The sequence below is a fragment of the Diadema antillarum genome, unplaced genomic scaffold, assembly GCF_040938485.1.
Source record: "Diadema antillarum isolate AM-2024a unplaced genomic scaffold, OU_Dant_1.0 seq00000379_RagTag, whole genome shotgun sequence".
NCBI lineage: Eukaryota > Metazoa > Echinodermata > Echinoidea > Diadematoida > Diadematidae > Diadema > Diadema antillarum.
In genome coordinates this window covers 168298-189266 of record NW_027271378.1, presented here as the reverse complement: position 1 = coordinate 189266, position 20969 = coordinate 168298, and the positions used below count along the sequence as shown (strand labels likewise).

Genomic DNA, 20969 nt, shown 5'->3' with positions numbered 1-20969 from the left:
GCCATAGCCAAGAGGTAAATGCAATTCCATGACTTTTCCATGACTTTTCACAAATTTTCCAAATTCCCTGACTTTCCATGACCACAAATTTTTCCAGGATTTTCCAGGATTTTCCATGACTGTGGGAACCCTGTGTGTGTGTCTAAAAATAGTTTTTTGTTTATTCCTCATGAATTGGACAGGAAAACATAGACTTAGAAATATTTCAGGATATAGCCCTTTACTATGCACACTATAATACATTATCAGTCCCTGACTAGTTTCACTTTCAGACCATCTGCATGTACTGTTTTGCTCCCCAGAATATTAACCCCTTTCTAACAGAAAAGGAATTACCAGGAAAGGCAGCAAGAAAGTCACTGCGGAGGGTGCATTTTGTGGAAGGGACTATAGTTGGCAAAGGGTCTGGAAACCAAACTAGTCCCCGCATACTTGGTATGAAACAGAAAGAAACCGTTTACATGAATATTCAAAGTCAAAGATATTTCTGGTCCCACTGCCTAGTGGTGAGATATTTGGTGTACACCCTTCTTCTTCTTCATAGTGTTCATTGAAAGTTATTTCATTTGACGCAGTTGTTGCTGTGTTGGGCAAGTTTCGGGCCAACCAAGCTACAACAGCTGTTGCCAACAGCTGCAACTAGTATACATGCATTTGACTGCAGTATTTAAAAAAAAGAAAAAAAAAGCAACCAATACATACTTCATATCGTATTCAGGTAATATCCAAAAATACTAGCACATTACACTTCTTGTTCACTTAACAGTACTGGGATTATATAACATATCGCAACCTATGCCTTTGTGAAATAAAGAATGACACCATAACATTGCACAACATCATATTGAAGCAAATGCACTCTTTCTTAAAGATGAATGACCACAGTTTCTTTTACACCACTGCTCACCACATGGATCAAACAAAATAATGACAAGGACAAATAAACCCTCCAATAACATACAGAGTTGCAATAGAGTTTGAAATATATAATGAAAGCATCATGGAGAAGGGAATAGATTTTTAGTCCTGCAGTTGGACAACCTACTCAAGGTGGGAAAGGGCTTCTTCAAGCAATCTCTTCGCGGGGGCTCACACCCGTGTTGGACCCCGCCCCTTCCTCCCTGCTCCCGGTTGTCGGGTGGTCGACCATCGGCTGGGGGTTGGGTCTGAAGACCACCTCTGGTCCGCCGTCGTAGATCCCATGCAGGTACACCCACATCGCCTCCGAGATTTGACCAGAGTCTGCCGCTGGGAAAAGGAGGGAAGGGGGTGGTGTGGATGAGGTTAAAATAACAAATGTGATAATGATCACCATCATCATTTTTGAAAATGTCGAGCGTTCATTAGTAACTTTTCCACTTTATATGAAAGGGAAACAAATGCACCTGCCCCTCTGAAAAATCAAGTTTTCACTCCAAACACTTGCCATTTTTCAGCCTTTTAATTCACATAGCAGTAATGGCCAACTCTAGAGCGCGATTTCGGTTGATAGCAAAAAAATGGAAACAGTAAGACACGTAGCCAAAAAAACTTGGTGAAACTGAAATTAACATGATGGGTTGTTAAGTAACAATCTTACCTACTTTAGAAAGCATAATGAGTTCATAAAATGCTTACTTTCACCAGAGGAAGGTGAAAAATATTTCAAGCAAATACTCTACACTGTCTCAATGCATTATCAAATTGGCACAGACAATGTTAAACACATTCCTGTAAAAAATTTAAATAAATTAATACAACTATAACTAACAAAACTAGTAACCTGAACATGCAGTGTAGTGATTGGGACTTTTTACCTTACTCGTTTCATCAAGCAATAATATGATACTCAGAGCAATTCAGCCAAAGAAAAACATTTTATTATACAAAGGTGACATGGACAACGCAAGGAGCTCTCTTGACAGTTTCATTTCTCATAGCCAAAAAATGGCATATTTTCATTCCTTTCTAAAAATTGCTATCTTTATATACCAATCAAATTTTGTGGATTTTGATGATGGCTTGTTATATTTTGAGGTAGTATGGTATAACCACAAGGACGTTGGAGATAAAATTCTGTATTATCATCCTATGGTAATCAGACTTTGAAGAAATTCCTCTTCACACCAAAGGAGGAATTCAAGCGGCAGACACCAGCAACACTATTACACTCTATTCTAAGAGGATTTAGGGTTTGAGATCCCATAACAAATCAACCAGCGTAAACATAAGAGGTAATCCACAGATCTCGGTGCACACATAATAACAACTCGTCTTGCTCACTCTTTTCTGGAAGGCTATGACAAGCCATGTGGACAGTTATTTAAGCACATTAGAATATGAACAATGAGAATTTCTGTGTGCGATCACTGAGAATGGACGAGGAACAATAACTTCCAAAAATATCACATAAAGAATTTATTTGTCTCGCATACCAGTATATTTGTATCCAGAAGATATGAAGAGTTTGTTGGCAGAACACAGTAATCACCATCAAAAACTAGAAATGTCACTATAGCCACTGGTATGCCTCCACCATAATGCATGGTTCTCATAATAGGTCTATAGTACAATGTCTTGACAATGTGTGATGACAGTTTCACATAATCTGCAAAATATGAAAATGACAGATTTGTCACAAATGTGCTGAATATTCACTTTCCTGAAGTAGTTTACTTAGATGAATGGCTAAATAGTCTTATGAGTGCAGGTATTTGGCAATTTAAGGATTTCTACTTGACTTTTGACCCTTTTATACGTAAGTTTAAGCATAGAGTAATTTTCAAGGTATGGAGAAAAAGTGTAATTTCAGTATTAAATGGTAAAATATTAGCATTTAAATCTGGCCTTTGACCCTTGACCTTTGACTTCATGACCCTTAAGTTCCCAAGAGAATCACTGTCAGGCAGAACATGCATAAATATGTACAAAGTTTCATGATGATACCTTGAGTAATTTTCGATATACAGAGGAAGAAGTGAAATTCAGAACTTTCACTTGACTGTTGACCTCTTGACCTTTGACCTTTTGGCAAGAAACTTCCCAGAGAATCTCTATTGGGTAATACATGTATATATCAAGTTTCAAGAAAAATCCTGCAGGCATTGCATAAATATGAGGGAAGAAGTAACATTTTGAGGAGTTGACCTTGACCTTTGACCCCCTGAATTTTGACCTAAGACCCCTATATTCCCTAGATAATCACTGTCGGTTAGAACATGTCCATATGCTAAGTTCCATGAAGATACCATGAACCATTTGCGAGATATGGAGAAAAACATGAAATTTCAACATTTTGACTTGAACTTTGCCCATTGACCTATGACCTCATGACCCAAAACTCTCTCTGGAGAATCTTTATAATGTAGTTCATGTATACATTAAGTTTAAAGAAATACCTTCAGGCATTGCATGGATATGGGGGAAATAGTGAAATTTTGAGCATTTGACCTTGACCTTTTCACCTTTGACCTTGAGCATAAATGTTGATAGGCACAACTTTGCGTACTCATACATATACATGCTAAGTTTCATTAGGATACCTCAAGACAGTTTTTTAGTTACGCTGTCCACAAAATTGATTACGGACGGACGGACAGAAGGACGGACGGAAGGACGGAAGGACGGACGGACGGACAGACAGACGGACAACCTGAAGACATAATGCCTCCAGCACCACTTCGTGGCGGAGGCATAAAAAACATTTCATTGTGAGTGCACAATCCGATTGAGCAAAATAAACCCTTTCCAATGATACCTCTTGTTGCATAACACGGACTATTCTTGAAATAACGAAAGACATTCCATATTTTCTGATTATTTTCTTTGTTTTTTGGCAGATTTAATTGCCAATATCTCAAATTGACAAGAATAGATTTAACTCCTTTTGCAATGATACTCTGCAGATACTCTCTGATATAATCCTTACCTTGCTTGAGTGTTGTGTGCCCAGATTTCGTCACAGCTATCAGCTTGTTGTCTATGGGACCAGGAGGTTCTACGACAAATCAGGAGGATACAACCAAAGACTGATTAACCTTTCAGTGCCATGGACATTTTGACAATGTGTTAAATGCAATAGGGGATTTCTTATGTCAATTAACCCATATCCGCCGATCTACAGGACTTCCCGTAGAAGCCGGGAACGCTGCAATCACCGAAGTACGGAAAATTCCGTAGTCGAGCTTGCTGCTGAAATGACGTCATTTTCAATGTCATTTTTCACGGCGTTTTTACATTTGTAATTATGACATTTGTTTATACAAATACATGTATTTGTGTGATATTTTGGTCACAAATTGATATTATTTCTCCTGAAGTGATATGCACTGATTGGGATGGATGTGGTATCTCATTTCAGAGAAGGTTGTAAAGAACAGTCTCCTCACATCAGTCAATGATATTTTTACATGGAAAATACCCATTTGTCATAAACAAAGCGATTGCATTATATTCTTACTTCTCCAATTATTCCTACTTAGAAATTCACAATATGCATGTATCATTTATCACTGTAAAGCTCTTGCTTTGAATATTTTGAAAATGATATTCAAATCTACATGCAAAGGAAGAAAAATTTTTTGATTTATGAATAAATATCATATATGATATTTATTATTCATATTTTCATAAATCATGTCAGACTTCTGTCAACTGGTATATTTTTCTGATTGGTCAAAATGCATGGAAACTTATATCATAATAAAGGCAATTTTATGCTCTCTCTTTTGATACATAATTTGTCAACTTTCCTTTATTTTTTGTGCCTTAGAAAGAGATGTGAAGTTGAAAATGCTTTGAGTGCAAATATTTGTCTGTAGTGGCTCGGTACGAATGACGTTTACATAGTATAACGTAGTAGGCGGATATGGGTTAACACTCAAAAGTACATCAATGGTTAATGCACTCGAAGTCCATAACTAGCTACTGGTGAAGACCATAATACTGATATTATAGACACAGAGTCAATGATAGGAACACCTTGTAAAGTGTAACAGTGGTGTTAGAGTAGAAAATTGAAAATGGAGCCTGAGTACACCTCCAGTTAATAGCGAGCTTTACACCGGTGATGTGAATGCTAAGACAACGCAGCTTCCTGGATAAGACAATGGAATCAGCTCTCTAGTGCATGTGCTGCACACCTTTTCTGCCTAATCAGCAGTGTCTTAGCATTTGCATCGCAGATCTCAAATTCTTTTTTTAAAATGATTTAATGATAGCGGGAATGATGGAAGAGGGTCTTGCCAAGTTGTGTACAACTTTGGCTTTGCCAGTGGCCTTATGGCCAATATCAAGTTGAAGGGAAGCTTGGGCCACGTTTATAAGATTTTGCGTGCCGAGAATCACTGTTTTGAAACACTGATTCGGAATACTGATTTGAAACACGGTTTTGTCAGGAGAGCGTTTAAGATTTTTCCCCCGAGCGTGTTGGGGCTCTCGCTCAGACTGTGCCATTGCGCAACTCACTCTGCGCAGTTTGTTCCTCAGCAAAAGGTCAAACAAGGCGTGCGCAAGGCATTGTGACGTCATTTAAACAGTGTTTGAGATCGCAGTTGCGTTTACAAGATTTTTGAAACACTGTTTTGAAATGCACTATTTTATGTGTTACAAACAGTGTTTCAAAACAGTGTTTCAAGTCATGGCTTGCGTTTATATAAGATTTTTTTTCTTGCTAGAGACACTGTTTGGCCAGAAACACAGTGTTTCAAAACACTGCTTCTGGCCAGAAGAAAAACCTTATAAACGCACCCTTGGACTCATATATAAAGGAGATTCAACATATCTGGTGATTTCCATACTGAGGGGAGAAAGTTACACACGTTGTCTTGTTCTAAAACTTTGTGACTACTGCTGTGCAGTTGGTTAATTAAACAGTAGTTAAAAATCTCATCATTTTCCATCTTTCGCCAAATGCTGCTTTCTAAAAGTGGTAAAGAATAAGCGACAAAAGCAAATGTCTGTGATGGCTACTGTGCGATATTGCAAGTGTGAAAGTACAGTTATACCAGTATACAGTGTATACATTGTATGTATGCTGTGTGTGCAGCCCATACATTACCATCTCTGACATCTATGTTGAGACTCAGACATGCTCTCAAAAAAACAAAAACAAAAACAAAAACAACCCAAAACAAAACTAGATATATCGCTACGGCTACTGATATGCCTCCGCCATAATGCATGGTTCTCCTAATAGGTCTATAGTACAATGTCTTGACAATGTGTGATGACAGTTTCACACAATTGGCAAAAAAATATTAAAATGACAGGTTTGACACAAATGTGCTGAATGTTCACTTTCCTAGAACTAGGTTCAATTGGATGAATGATTAAAATGTCAGAGTGCAGGTATTTGGGGAACTGATGATTTTCACTTGACTTTTGACCCTTTTATAAGTTTATGCATTGAGTAATTTTCAAGGTATTGAGAAAAAGTATAATTTCAGTATCAAATGGGAAAATAGCATTATCTAAACCTGGCCTTTGACCTTTGACCTTACAGTTCCAAAGAGAATCACTGTTAGGTTGAATATGCATAAATATCTAAGTTTCATAATGATACCTTGAGTTACTTTCGAGATATGGAGGAAAAAGTGCAATTTAGCACTTTCACTTGACCTTTTACCTTTTAACCTTTGACCTTTTGGCAAGAAACTTCCCCAAAAATATATATTGGGTAATACATGCCATACATCAAGTTTTAAAAAAAAAAACCCTTCAGGCATATTGCATTTTAAGGAAAGTAGTGATATTTTGAGGAGTTGACCTTGACCTTTGACCCCTGACCTTTGACCCATGACCCCCCAACTTCCCTAGATAATCACTGCCCATCGGTACAAGCATATATACTAAGTTCCATGAAGATACCTTGAACCATTTGCGAGATATGGAGAAAAACATGAAATTTCAATTTTTTTTTCACAAAATAACCTGTGACCTTTGACCTTTGACCCTGTGACCCTAAAATCCACACAAAGTATTATCCCCCAAGGATATACCCTCATACCAAGTTTGATGTAAAACCACAACACGGTTCTTGAGATATCGACAAAAACGAAACGGGACGGACGGACGTACAACGTACAGACGTACGGACGTACAGACGTACGGACGGACGGACGTACGGACGGACGGACGGACGACCCGAAAACATAATGCCTCCGGCCACTTCGTTGCGGAGGCATAACAAAACTCCAGTGCACCATTTTGTCATACTGGTATGTGCAGTAATATGTTACTCCATTATGCAACGGTATTGGACTACTCTTACTACATAACACTAACTGCTACTTTTATGATTACTACTACCATATCAAAGCATGAGACCAACACCATAATTATGACAGCAACAGCAGCAACAATAACCATAGATGACAATGACAGGTACCCTGAAGGTCATTCTTCCTAATAATAATGTACACTGATAATGACAAGCAGCATGTCCCTGACAATATCCTTGAGATAATCATTTTCCACCCACCTGCTTGCTTTGCCTTGACGAATGCCTCCCATTGCTTGAACCATGCCAGGCTGATGCAGTAGACTGACGTACTGCACGATTCGTCCTGCTGGAACTCTTCATTCAGCTAGTACACAGAAACACCAAAATACATACACTGTATCAGGGACACAGGTTATATCCAGAGAACAAGTGAACATCAATTTCACCAGTGAACATCACAGAAATCCTGTAGATATCATATATTTCATGAGCATAATAGTTTGTGTGAATGAGGACCAGTGAGATAACTTCCTGAGTGTTTAAAATCACATGGAAAAACCACAGGCTTGGAGTGAGTGGTCAGTTTTCTTCCCTCTTCAAGAAGAGAGCTTGGCTTGTAATTTAATAAACCTAAAATAATAATTGCTTCATTCATTGAAAATAGCATTCTATCAGAAGAAGTGAACATGAACAATAATACAAAATAGTGTACAGGATTGTAGCAAACAATGATACCTAATACAGTAAAAGATAGTATCAACTATAGGGCAATAATATTCCTCTCCATTCAAGAGTATGAGAATGTTTATGTGGCTGGACTTAGCATGAAAGTGGAAGCCCTGCCGGAATGCTCCAAAGAAGGTGAGGTACAAGCAACACTGGTGCAGGTTTAAAACCAGCACCAGGTTTAAAGGGATCGTATAGTTTTGGTTAAGACCTAATTTCAGGTTTCTAATATTTTTGGTGAGATAATGAGAAACCTCTTATGAAACATGAAAGAGCATGCAATTCTATGAGAAATTCAATGTTTATTTGATGAAAATTGGTTTTGAAATGGCTGAGATATCCAAAAAGAGCGATTCTGATAAAGTGTGGGACCCACACTTTATTACGATCGCTTTGTTTTACTTTCTTTTTGGATGTTTCAGTCATTCCAAAACCCGATTTTCTTCAAATAAACTTTGAATTCCTCTTAAAATGGCATGCTCTGTACTATTTCATAAGTGTTTTCTTGGTATATCACCAAAAGTTAAAAGTCCAATTCTCATCTCCACCAATACTGTACCATCCCTTTAAAACCAGCACCCAGAATAGAGTCATAAAATGCTTCGTACACCATGGCGTAGTGGAAAGACGCTACTTTTATACCAGAAACTACTTGAATTTTATTTCATTTTTTTTAAAGATTATTTGTTTCCATAAACATGGAGATACTGCCATATCGTGATCCTTGATGATTGACTGCAGAGACTCCAACTCTCCCGTTTTCGATGGGAGATCTCCCGCCGAAAACCCATTTTTGCAAAATCTCCCGTTCTCCCGTTTGAGATTTAATTTCTCCCGCCCTGGCTCTTTGTCTCCCGTTGGAAGGGATTTCTTACTTATTTCTATCGTATGATGAAAAAATAAGCCTTAGATAGCACAAGAGAGCATCTAGAACCCTAGGAACTTTGCGCTTCGCACACATCAAGTTGGAGTCTCCCGTTTGCTAGGGGTTTCAGGCGGGAGAATCTCCAGATCAGAAGGTGCTTTGGGTTGGAGTCTCTGACTATGTACAATATATACATACAGTATGCGGAGATGAAATGATAATGTTGGGGGCTTGGGGGGGGGGGGGGGGGGGGAATGCAGCACACTAACGGATGTTAAAGAAAAAAATTGTATTTAAACAGAATAAGGTATTGAATAATGGGGAAAATTTGAACTTGGACTTGGACACACGGTTACAGTCAGAGACTCCAACTCTCCTGTCTTTGACGGGAGATCTCCCGCCGAAAGCCCATTTTTGCAAAATCTCCCGTTCTCCCGTTTGAGATTTGATTTCTCCCGCCCTGGCTCTGTGTCTCCCGGTGGAAAGAATTTTTTACTTATTGCTATCGTATGTTGAAAAAATAAGCCTTAGATAGCACCAGAGAACATCTAGAACCCTAACTTCGCGCTTCACGCACATCAACTTGGAGTCTCCCGTTTGCTAGGGGTTTCGGGCGGGAGAATCTCCAGATCAGAAGGTGCTTGGGGTTGGAGTCTCTGTGACTGTGTAATGATAAGATGCAAGTTTCTGACTTCTCCTGCCAGTTTGTCTTATCTCTCTTGGGCGTGGTCAAAACTGGGTGAGGGGAGAGACAAAAGGGGGCGTAAAAGACCAACCAGGGTCTCTAGACTCACCCTGATGAAAGTCTCCATCTCTTCCCTCCGCCTCCTCTCCAGCTGCTCCATCTCTGCCTGACACATGGAGCAGGGAGACAGTCTGTTCACGGCTGGGCCACCTCCAAACCTGTCCATACATGGGTAAGAGGAATTCCATTTTCTGATTATTTCATTCCAATTTTGGAATGTAATTTGCAATTAATCTTATTTCATTTCAATTTTCCATGTAATTTCATTTCATTTTACTTCCTTTTATTCCATTCCAATTTCATTTCCATTTCACTTCAATTCCATTCATGTCAATTTCAATTCTAATTTATTTCAGTTCCATTCATCTCAATTTTATTTCCATTTCAATTCAATTCCATTCACATCAATTTCATGTCCATTTCCAATTCTTGGTCACTTCAACTTTTTTTTTTTCTTGAAAAGGAATTGCCCCCCCCCCCCCACCAAAAAAAAAAAAAAAAAATACTGACAATGGGTATGAATCAAGACATGTTACATGACAAATAAAGCACATATATTGGACCATCCTTCCATCAGAATTTAAAAAAACCCATCATTAAGTAAATTCAGTCATATTTGGGTTGTACATGCAGGGGCTGACACATAAGTGAAGGTTGAAAGCATGACATCTCTGTAGAAATTTATGTGAATTAATGAAACAATGCTTTGTTCTCTGCACTGAAATATTGCAGGTGGTGCATGAGTAAACAAAGAGCAGCATCAGACTTGGCCTAAACTGTGGAAACAAATTTGCAGAGTTTTACTGAACTTCAACTACACAAGGTAAAATTATCAAGACCTAACAATATATTATTTGCTTCATGTGGACTTGCAAATATGACCTGTGTTTCTTTGTAAAATGCAACTATTTCAGTCAATTTCTTTATATTGTTGTTAATGTACTCATTAGTCTGAACATTCTCTTCTTCATACCTCTGAACAGTTTTCATTTGTAGCAATTCACATTTGAAAATCTGGCACCATTGTAAAACATGGATCACAATACAGATCCCTCTGTTTTGTGCAGATTTTGGCATCACACTGCAAATTAGCACAATGATTTCTAGCAGCACACTTGAAATTTTTGAAGTTCATTTGGGCAGTGTGACATCACTTAGGGAGAGAGAGGGCAAGAGAGGGAGAGAGAGAGAGAGAGAGAGAGAGAGAGGACTCACGTCTTGTACAGGTGATCCCACACAGGTTGCGGGACTTTCAACACAAGCTTGTCCACATAGGGGGTCTTGCTTGGTTGCACACCTATTACATAATTATGATAACAAAACAACAACAGTGACTGATTAACATATTTTCTTTTTATGTGGCATTCATCTCATCTGATGCAAACGTATCCTACAAGTTTCAATATCACAAGAAAACGAGACTCTAATAAAGATGACTCTTTTGCTGATTTTATAGCAACGAAGATTATAGTAATTCTAAAACTAATTGTTACAGTCAACCATTACTTTTACTGTCATTTTATTCACCACTGTCATACTGTAAATCACAAATACAAGGAAAACGACTTACAATTATCATCATTATCAAATACTACATTACTAGTAACATGATCTGCAATGTACACCTGTCCAATAGACTAAACAAAAGAGATAGCTAAACTGCAACATGCAAGGCAAGGTACGAATATGATAAAATGTTTCTGACCTCCATGTTTGCAGAGAAAGTCATGGTTGGTGATGGGCCCTGGTTCGGCAAAGTTGTTGAGTTTGTTGAGCCACTGCAGGGACACGTAGAAGTGGAGCAAACTGGGCTGTTTTTGGAGGAAAACAAGAACACCAACAATAATTTCAGCCTTCATCGTAGAGCTACACTCCCAGTGTGCAAACTTCTCAAAAATTATATACCTACAAAACATGGAATATGCTTGAAAATAACATCTAAGTGTTCACATTTTAACAGTTTTCTTGTCTTCCATGAATGAGGACCCTTTTAGGTTTTCTCATAAAAAAACTTTCTGTTTGTTTCCTTTCACTGCTTCCTCCCTTCAGCTGGTCATAAAGACTCCAAATGCCTCCTTCTTACAATGTCTAATACTCCCAAACCTGCTTCTAGAATGTTGTGGTTCTCTACCCATGAAAGGTTAAGAGAAATGTGTTTAGAAATTATCTTCTTGTATTGTATTCTACTGCATTGTACCATTCTCTCATTGTAGTCGGCATTCTGTCATACCTGTCAGAATACTTGTATATATACAAATGCATATATAAATTCACAAAAGACCTACATTTACGATAAAGGTACCGTTTACCTTTGGGAGTAGTGATTTAAAAAGTATCACCTTTGATGCATATGTGTAGGTCCGTTGTATCACAAAACATCCTACCATATAAAATTTTTGCAGTAAAGCCTAATATATAAGGAGATATCAATATTTTTCTCATTAAACCATATCTGTAGACGGTTTAGTCTGGAAACATTTCTATTGTAACTATTGTTCACATTTCGTATATTCAACAATACTTAACATCGATTATACTGGTTCAAATTTTACATTGGTTGTTTCTATCCCTAACTCATATTTTAGAACTATTTTGAAGCACGATTGCTGGGTTTTTGTTTCATCTGCAAATGGTAAATTATGCCTTTAATGAATCATATCATCCTTGAGGCTTGTAGTTTTACAGCACAACATACACAGAAGCAAAATAGCACAGACAATACAGTAGTATAACCCACGACATAGGGGAAAGGAGGGTCTTGTGAATTAATCCAATGGCTTTCATCGCATCTGAGAGGTAGTGGGTTAAGAATAAAATTGGCTCTCACCTCATCCTGTTCAAACAAGTCCTGCACTTTCTGCCTCTCTTTTATTGCCTCTTCTGAAGATTTCCTGCAAAAGGAGGAAGATAACACGATTTCCAGTTGGGTAATTGTAACAATGAAAATGCGAAATACTACCCCAAAAGACCCACTACATTGGAAGTATTGAAGTCTCAGAGTATACACATTAGGTGGCTGCTATGTGATGTTTTATATGCGATTACATCAATTACAATATATCTGGCCATAGCAGTATCCATTGCATGAGAGTAAATCGCATGCAGCAGCACATTAGCTGCATGTGATTCAATACTACCGACAGGGCAAGATTTGATCATCACGTACCAAGCAACATTCTACAAAGCCACAGCTGAACGGGGATGGCTCTTCAGGATTACAAATCGGGGACACCAACATTTATTACTTTATACTCTTGTTCTCAAAATACAAAATCATACTCCAAAAGAACTCATTATCCTTGCAAATCGTATCAGCCAGATAAGCCTCTTGGTCGACCCTGCCGATATATAAAGCAACATAATTCAAGATAGTGGCAGATGAATGTGAGTCCTCTTGAGAAGTATTTTTACCTTTGAGCTGAATGTCTGGGCACAAAAAGAGTTAAATCACTCGGATGCCAGATTCCTCTCACCTGTAGAAGAGAACGTATGCCTCACAGTTGGCCACCTGCAGTTCGTTGACCTCCGTCACGTAGATGTCGTCGTATTCGTACCACTTGCTGTTCAGCCAGTTCTGGGCGTAGCAGGTGTAGTGGCCGCCTGTGGCAACCAGTGGGGTGTGAGAGAAAGGGGCTATCACCTCTGCTTCTGCCCTTCAGTCTACTCCCCTCTCTCCCCCCCCCCCCCCCCAAACTCATTACCAGTAAAATCTGAAATGCAAATGGCCCTATTTGTCCATTCTACCATTCTTCTGGATTTAAGGAATCTACAACCTTCTCCCCTTGACCCTGGTATGCACCATTTCCTGATTCTCCCTTCCATGAACATCCACATAACTTCTAAATTGGTGTGTAACACACATTTTATGCTCATTTGTGGTATCATTCTGAAATGTAGTTTGCTTATGACACGCTTTTTTAAAATTTGTTTTTAGTTTGCAGAAGCAAAACAGAAAAAGCATAACAAAACGACGGCATATGATATTAAAAGAAATATAAAACATGATGAAAAGTAATCAATCAAAACAAGACAAAAATCAAGTAAACAACGAATACTACTTTCTTTGCATATTTTGATGTGTAATGTCACAAGTTAACAATCTGCAAATGGCTGCCACAATTTAAGTCAGTGCAACCAAGAATTGAACGAGGAGGAGAAAGATATTGACCATGTACTCACCCCCTGCAGTACCATGATGGCAAATGACTGCATTTAGATCATATGTTGCGCAGGTGTTCTTGCAATCTGAAAAGAAGAAAAAACAAAACAAAAGAAAAGCACTGAGAGATTCCAATACCTCCATTTGTAGGACCATAAAATCGACGAACAATCTGGTATGTTATACGTAAAAAAAAAGAAGAATCTTTCGACACGATATATGGTTACTTGCTTCATCTGGAACGAGTGTAGTAAGGCAATAAAAGACCAATTTGAGTTTGGTCAAGTGTAATGAAAGTTACAAAAAAACTTAAATGACACAAATTCAGCCAAGATGTTACTGTAAAAGCTCTTTGATATTGCCTTTACACTGAAAATAATATGATTTTCAATTCAATGTAAATATAAAATATTTTTCTGACAATATGATATCTGCTCTGGCTTGCTGCTGACAGCATGGTCAGGCTTAATTCAAACGTAGAGGGAATGGCGCCCTTGACAAAGGACATAGTCACCTGGGGAGATCCCCACTATGACCCCCACCGACTTCCACCACTGGATTACTAACGGACACCAGGGGATCATCGTCCTCACCTTTGGCAAGATAGGGGGTCATGTCCAGTCCCTCCATGGGGAACGAAACGTAGCTGCATATCTTGGAGGAGTAGGACGTGAAGGACTCGTGGCGGAACCTTTTCAGGTGGATGCACAGCACCTGTGGAAAACAATGGGAGCGACTGAGTGTGAGATAGGGGAATCCCCCATGATGTTGGAGGTGAGAATAAAGGAAGCTGGGAGAAAGTTCTCATGACCTGCACATAACATATTACTCATCCAGCAACGAGGGAGCATGGATTTAGCCCATCATCGGTACAGATTCAAGACTTTTGAATAGATTGTCTGATTTTCCCTCAGACTTGATGTATCTACTTTATGTTCTACTAAGTATTTCTACATTCAATGAACTGACAATTTATACATACCAGTATTCTGGTTTAATTCATTTTCCCTATAAAGTATGCCACTACTCAGTGTAGGTGTTGATGTTTCTCAACTTCTACTCAATGAAGAGGCTTTAAATATCACACTCCTTCAAAGTTTGGATTACACTAACTTGACCATGTATTATAACATTTAAGGTGGTGAATACGGAAAAGGCATGGACCAGCCAAAGAAAATGCACAGATTTTCCCAACTCGCATAAAAAACAGACATTCATGCATGCCTGTATCACGGGTTGCCTTTGGCCAATCAGTGATATTGCTGAGGGTTTGCAATGCTACAGGACTAAACAAGTCAAATTTCTTACCTCTGGCAGCTCAAGTACTTGCACAAACTTGACACCATTTCGGAGTCTGGAGTGTGATGGAATTAAAATGAACGCTTGATAATTAGTTCAAATTCTGCCAATGTCTACAAAAGATCAGAATTTGTTCTGATAAATTTTTCTCAATTGTGAAAATGAAACAAATTTTGTTTGTTCATTTCCATCTGAGAAGATGGCTGGATAGCCCATATTCAGCTACGTTAAGCTGGTCTTCCATGGGGTCCAGTTGGATGTGAGATGGGACCACTTCATCGGGTTATAGTAAACACCCTGCTCTTTGCGATGAATGAATGAAGCGGGATCTTTAACGTGCATGAGTTGTTACTCTCTGATACATAGGACCTCCATTTTATGTCCTATCCGAGGGACAGAGTGTTTTGCCTCTTGCTAGAGGGGACGGTATGCTTACACACAACATTGCTCAGTCCCAATTCAGATTCAAACCCGGGCCGCGTGATCGTGAGGCAGACGCGCTACCGACTGAGCCAACTCACCGCCCTTTTAGCATAGTGCAAAACAGAAAATAATCAAATGCTGACTGTAAGGACAAATAACAAACCTTAAGGAAAAAAACCAAACAATCCCTGAATCACCTCAGTCATAGAATGGGATTCTTACAGCAGTGTCAACACTTCATTTGAATCTTTATTTCACAAATACAATGATGAACTGATGTTACATGAGACATGCTGTATCTTTTTAGGCGTGAATCTCGAGATTTAACATCAGCACATTGTGTTTTATTTGCAATGGCTATCTAACAAACCTTTCTGTATTAGAGTCTCAAAAGTGTGATCTTGACAACTTAATCTTACACTTAAAGCTAGGTATTAATTCTGCCCATTCTGTCTTGTTCATCAAGTACAGAAATGTCCAATTTCAAACAGTTTGACACGTTTTGTCAAATACTTACTTCTTGCACTTTTCACAGCTGTACATGTTGTCACCTAAAAAGAAATCATTCAGTAGAATCTGTGAGATATTTCACTCATTCCACATACAAATCATCACTGCTTCAATATTTACTCTCCATTGGAAAGGGGGAGGGGGAGAATATGACATGGAATTTCTTTAAATGAAAGTAAACATCTTAAACTCATGAGTAGTGAGGAATGAAGACAAGAGAATATTTCTCCAATCCTTGTCTTGAATCTTTAATGAGTCACTAAGATGCGCTCATGCTTGCACAAGCATTTTGTAACAAGGCCTGTAGCCTGCTACATTCTCACACCTTACCTATGTTAACCCCCCCCCCCCCAAAAAAAAAAAAGACCAAGCAAACTACAACAACAGTGACAAGGCATATGCTACTGAAATTAAGAACTAAAAAAAAGAAACAGAACAAAACACAGATTACCTTTGAGATCATCTGCAGAGAAGAAAGCAGCAAGGCAGTTGTCCAGCGTAATATTTGGGCCCCACAGCCAGCTTCTGCTCAGTAAGAATAGAGGCAGAAGAAATGTGGTGCTGATTTACTGTACGAGCTGAAATTTTCGCGTACAGATATTTTCGCGAATTGCTACTTGGAGGATATGTTTGCGTGTTGTTAATTTCGCGGTTGCGAGGGTGTAACTGAACTTACTTATTTGTGCGTTGTTATTTTCGCAGTTCAAAGACGATTCGCGAAATTCGCGAAAATAAAACCACCGCGAAAATTTCAACTCGTACAGTATGTGTCTTGCTTCACTTGATATACTCCACACTTTGTACTTCATTCACTACTTGACTTGCATGGAGCATCACCAACACCTTCCTCTTTATACACACTTTAGGGACAATCAATGGAAATAAAGCTACATTCATTCTCTCAAGACGACCAACTTGGTTCAGTGCGCACTGCCACAGGTGTAATCCTGGGGGGCATTTCATGAAGGAACTTGTCAGATAAAATGTCCGACAAGTCAATTATATCCGACAAGTTCAGAGAAATCAGCCAATCAGACTAAAGAATTTCTCAAAACTTGTCGGATATAATTGACTTGTCAGATATTTTATCCGACAAGTTCCTTCATGAAATGCCCCCCCTGCATTCAAAATTACATGGATGCTTTTTGCACATAATAATTTAACTTCATGTGTTTTTCTAGTTGGTATTATTCCATATGGCAGGGCTCGACACTAACGGTGACCCGGTGGCCCGGGGCCACCAAAAATGAAAGTCGGGCCACCAAATTTCAAACAAGGGCAAATTTGGTGGCCCGCCTCGGGCCACCAAAATTTTTTGAAGAGTATGTCAATAAATTCGTAACTTTTTGCGCCGGAAATTAGCAGTTAAATTTGTCTAAAGAATGGATGAAAAGGACTGAATGAGTGCCTGAGAGTGAGTGTTGCAAGTTTGTTGAAGTTTATTTATGAGTAGATATGTCCAACTTCTAATTCTTACTATCATAAAACTTAAATATTTGACTCATTAAAAAAAAAAAGGACTTTTAATGTTTTTTATTGTTTTTTATTTCGGGACACCAAAAATTTGAAATTTAGGATTTTGGTGGCCCCATCAGGCCACCAAACAAAAAAGTTAGTGTCGAGCCTTGCATATGGTGTGCCATACTTCAATGAAATACATAGAAGACATGTGGACAAAGACAGTTAAATCTCCCAGATTGTGTAACTGGACACACCATGCGTCACATCGGGGAGGATGCCATCTTTGGATGTTTTCGGGAAGACTCACAGAAATTGCAAAACCAAGAGATGCTGCCCTGGATCCCATTTCATAAAACTTGTTATCAATAACAAGTTCCGAAAGTTGTTACAAGCCACTGAAATCCTTGCATCTGATTGCCTGAGAGCAAATTTGTCATAGAAATGTGGCAGTTGTTATTGATAACAAGTTTCAGGAAAACAGACTCTGGACTTGAATCAGCAACTTGGACATTAACCTACATGAGGTTATGACCTCCCCTTTGTATTGCACCATGCGACAGAAAAAGACTGGACATGTCTATAAAAAGTGCAGCTCTATAAACTCTCTTCATTTTCACTTTCACAGCATCATCCCCTCTGGACAGGAGTGGGGAGGTTTGGGTTTGGCACGAATGACTGCAACACCTCTTACTTGATCAGATACACTCCACCTTCACACTAGGTCCCGCATCAAAGTCCAAAACCATTGTACGGATGCTCACTGGGACTTGTTCCCCCCCCCCCATCTTGCACACCAAGTCGGCTGCGCAGACAAAACATGGAGGGGAGAGGGACCTTAGGCCAGAATTAATAGAGCCCAGCTGTATTCATCAAATGTGCACACGTTAGACACTTGCAAAGTCTGGTTTCAAGTGGCAGGGTTTGCCCCAAGCCCCGATTGCCACAGCTTGGGGACAGTTGAGATAGCAGTGTGGATGGTCAGTCGTAAACATGATATGATCTCTCCCGATTCTCCATGTGATAAAGAGTCTACTGTGGACGCGGGGAAAGAGAGCGCCTGACTGTTCATCAATGACAAAAGAAAGAGAAAGTGAGAAGAGGGGATAGAAGGGAGACAAAAGGGGGGAGGGGGGGGGGGGGGGGGGAGAGGGGAGAGGGAAGGGAAGGGGGGGGGGTAGTGGGAGACTATACCACAGTGCAGTCAAGGAGCACCATTCTGAGGTCTTACATACCCTGTGATGAGGCCGTAAAACCAGGACAGCCACCCTTGCTTCCGATGGGTGTCCGCACAGGTGCCCGTGGACTTTGGCGGCAGGTCCTGGATCCGGGCCAGGTCCTCCTTGCCCGGGATGGGCAGGGACAGGTCCTGGTAATTCTCCTTCTGACACGAGATCTGTCAAGAACCGACAAGGAAATTACAAAAGTGATAACAAGAAGTAACACCCTGGCATTCATACAACAATACTACAATTGGGCTCACTGTCCTGGCTCCCTGAGAAAACATAGAAACATTATGTTCTATAGTGTACTTGCTAAAATTATAATGTGCCACCAATTCCATTGGAAAATCTTTAAAATATCTTTTTTCTTTTCAGTATGGTACATTGGAAGTGCAAAAATTTTAATTTACATGAATTTATTAATTATGTTAATACATTAATTTTCTTGTATTTTGAATTCTAAAATCCATGAAAATATCTTCAATTTTATCTGCACACTTAAATGGGTTAACAATTGCACAGCACGAGCTCAGGAACCTATGAATATGTTTTTTGAGCCTCCTAGCACGAGAAAACAATCACATAAAAATATTGACATTTACAGTAATACTATGGTATCTCAAATCACACTTATACAGCATTAAAACCCTCATGAAATATCAAAGCTAATGGTGGAATCCATATATGAAATAAATTTCCTATGGAAAAAGTAGAAAGAAGTTGTACTACCATTAATAAAACTGCCATAAAAGACAAAAATAAATGTGTTTATTCTTTATTCTTCACTGTTTCTAAGAACAGAATTGCAATAAGGATAGCATGCATACTACACTGGCTCTTCGTCATCATATCACGTGTATCCATTCTATTCCTTTCAGAGCATGAAGATCAAAACCAAAATTCTCAGAGAGAAAGAGGTGAAAAAGAGTTGGGTTCAACTCTTTCGCATCCTCATCCGCACCCAGGGAAAAAATTCCATGTGACCGTGACTACAAGTGACTAAAAGCGTGAGGGATCGAAATGATGTGCGATGCTTACGTTTTCGCAGGTGAGACACTGAACAGAGCTGAGAATCTTCCCGTCAAAGACATCGGATATGATGCTGCGGTATGTCGTCGGCTGCGGCTTCTTCTTTTTCACTGCGCGAGTTGAAGAGGGAGAAAAGAGCATTAATCACCACATAGAATTTTACAGGAAGGGAGAAAAGAGCATTAATCACCACATAGAATTTTACAGGAAAGGTGAAAGAACTTTTGTTCTCTCCCATGACACGTGTACAATCGTAACATGGAAATCAAAATTTGTATAGTGAACACAATGTCTTCCACACACCATAGATTGCTGGTTCACAATACTGTATGCACGGCATCGAGCACACTGTTTTTATTGCTAAGTCCTTTTTTTTTTATGAACTCAGTATAGAAATTATAACCTGACAGATGTTGTCAGCAGATGCACATAGCGAGTCATAAAGTGTTCCACATGGCATAATCAACTTGGTTGAAGGATTAGAAATAAAAAGACCTCTGACCTGCATCCCTGCTGGCTGAAGACGCACTCATCTGATCACCAGACGCCAGTTCGTCGATATCTTTCTCACTGTCGTAGACTTCTCGATCGTACTTCACATTCGAGGTGGAGGAAACAGTACGCGATCTAGTGTTGACTGCACGCAAGAGGAAAATCAGAAGAAAATTTGTACAAAGAGCACTTCCTTTTAGTATGTTCATCCACATTCAGTTAACAATTCACATCGATACTGTATACACCTTGTATTCGTAAATGGGACTTGTTATTCAATTCAATTTCGGTTTTACTGCAATTCAAAAGAGAGCATAACAGAAAGTCTGCAGACTTATAGTGCCAGACATACAGAGTAAAAATACATGTATCATGATGTATGATTCGACTACATGTATAATTACGGATGTATGATTACAGAGCATGACTAGCAGTTACAGAGTATGACAGTTTTGTGAGTGGTTGGTCTGATATCTAAAACAGTTCTTCAAGTAATCTAAGTATCACAAAATGATTACGTGAGGCTAACATGTGGACCACTTGTAAGAGATGATGCATCTGGCTACTAGAATTTGTCGAAGCATCAGCCAAGAAATATAGGTAGATGGTATAAAGCACTGTATTAGTGTGTATAATATATGCCATATATTTTAGGATGTGTAACTGAATAATAATATATTTCAGGCTACTGGACTTGTAAGACAGTTTTACAGGCTACTGAATTCGTGATGAAGAACCATAGTGCAGAATGAGATGTAAATATTTCCCTATTCAGGTCGGCAATTTCCCACTTTTGTGATGATTTATAACGCACATCTGTTACAGGAGGAGGTTTTTTC

General features: G+C 39.1%; 1 protein-coding gene across 1 annotated transcript in view; it reads right to left on the bottom strand.

Annotated features, from left to right (window-relative positions):
- Positions 1–714: 714 nt before the first annotated feature.
- The window catches only part of LOC139731560 (ubiquitin carboxyl-terminal hydrolase 20-like), a 30115-nt gene continuing 9860 nt past the window's right edge, over positions 715–20969 (bottom strand). Inside the window, exons 11-26 of the mRNA XM_071642449.1 lie at positions 20141–20275; positions 19648–19748; positions 18622–18782; positions 16380–16453; positions 15936–15969; positions 15005–15050; positions 14290–14410; positions 13717–13782; positions 13011–13137; positions 12365–12428; positions 11243–11348; positions 10753–10834; positions 9587–9695; positions 7460–7565; positions 3908–3976; positions 715–1248 (exon numbers count right to left, since the gene is read on the bottom strand). Of these exons, the coding sequence (XP_071498550.1) occupies positions 1067–1248; positions 3908–3976; positions 7460–7565; positions 9587–9695; positions 10753–10834; positions 11243–11348; positions 12365–12428; positions 13011–13137; positions 13717–13782; positions 14290–14410; positions 15005–15050; positions 15936–15969; positions 16380–16453; positions 18622–18782; positions 19648–19748; positions 20141–20275 (1583 nt within the window). The 3' untranslated portion in view covers positions 715–1066. The remainder of the gene's footprint in view (positions 1249–3907; positions 3977–7459; positions 7566–9586; positions 9696–10752; positions 10835–11242; positions 11349–12364; positions 12429–13010; positions 13138–13716; positions 13783–14289; positions 14411–15004; positions 15051–15935; positions 15970–16379; positions 16454–18621; positions 18783–19647; positions 19749–20140; positions 20276–20969) is intronic.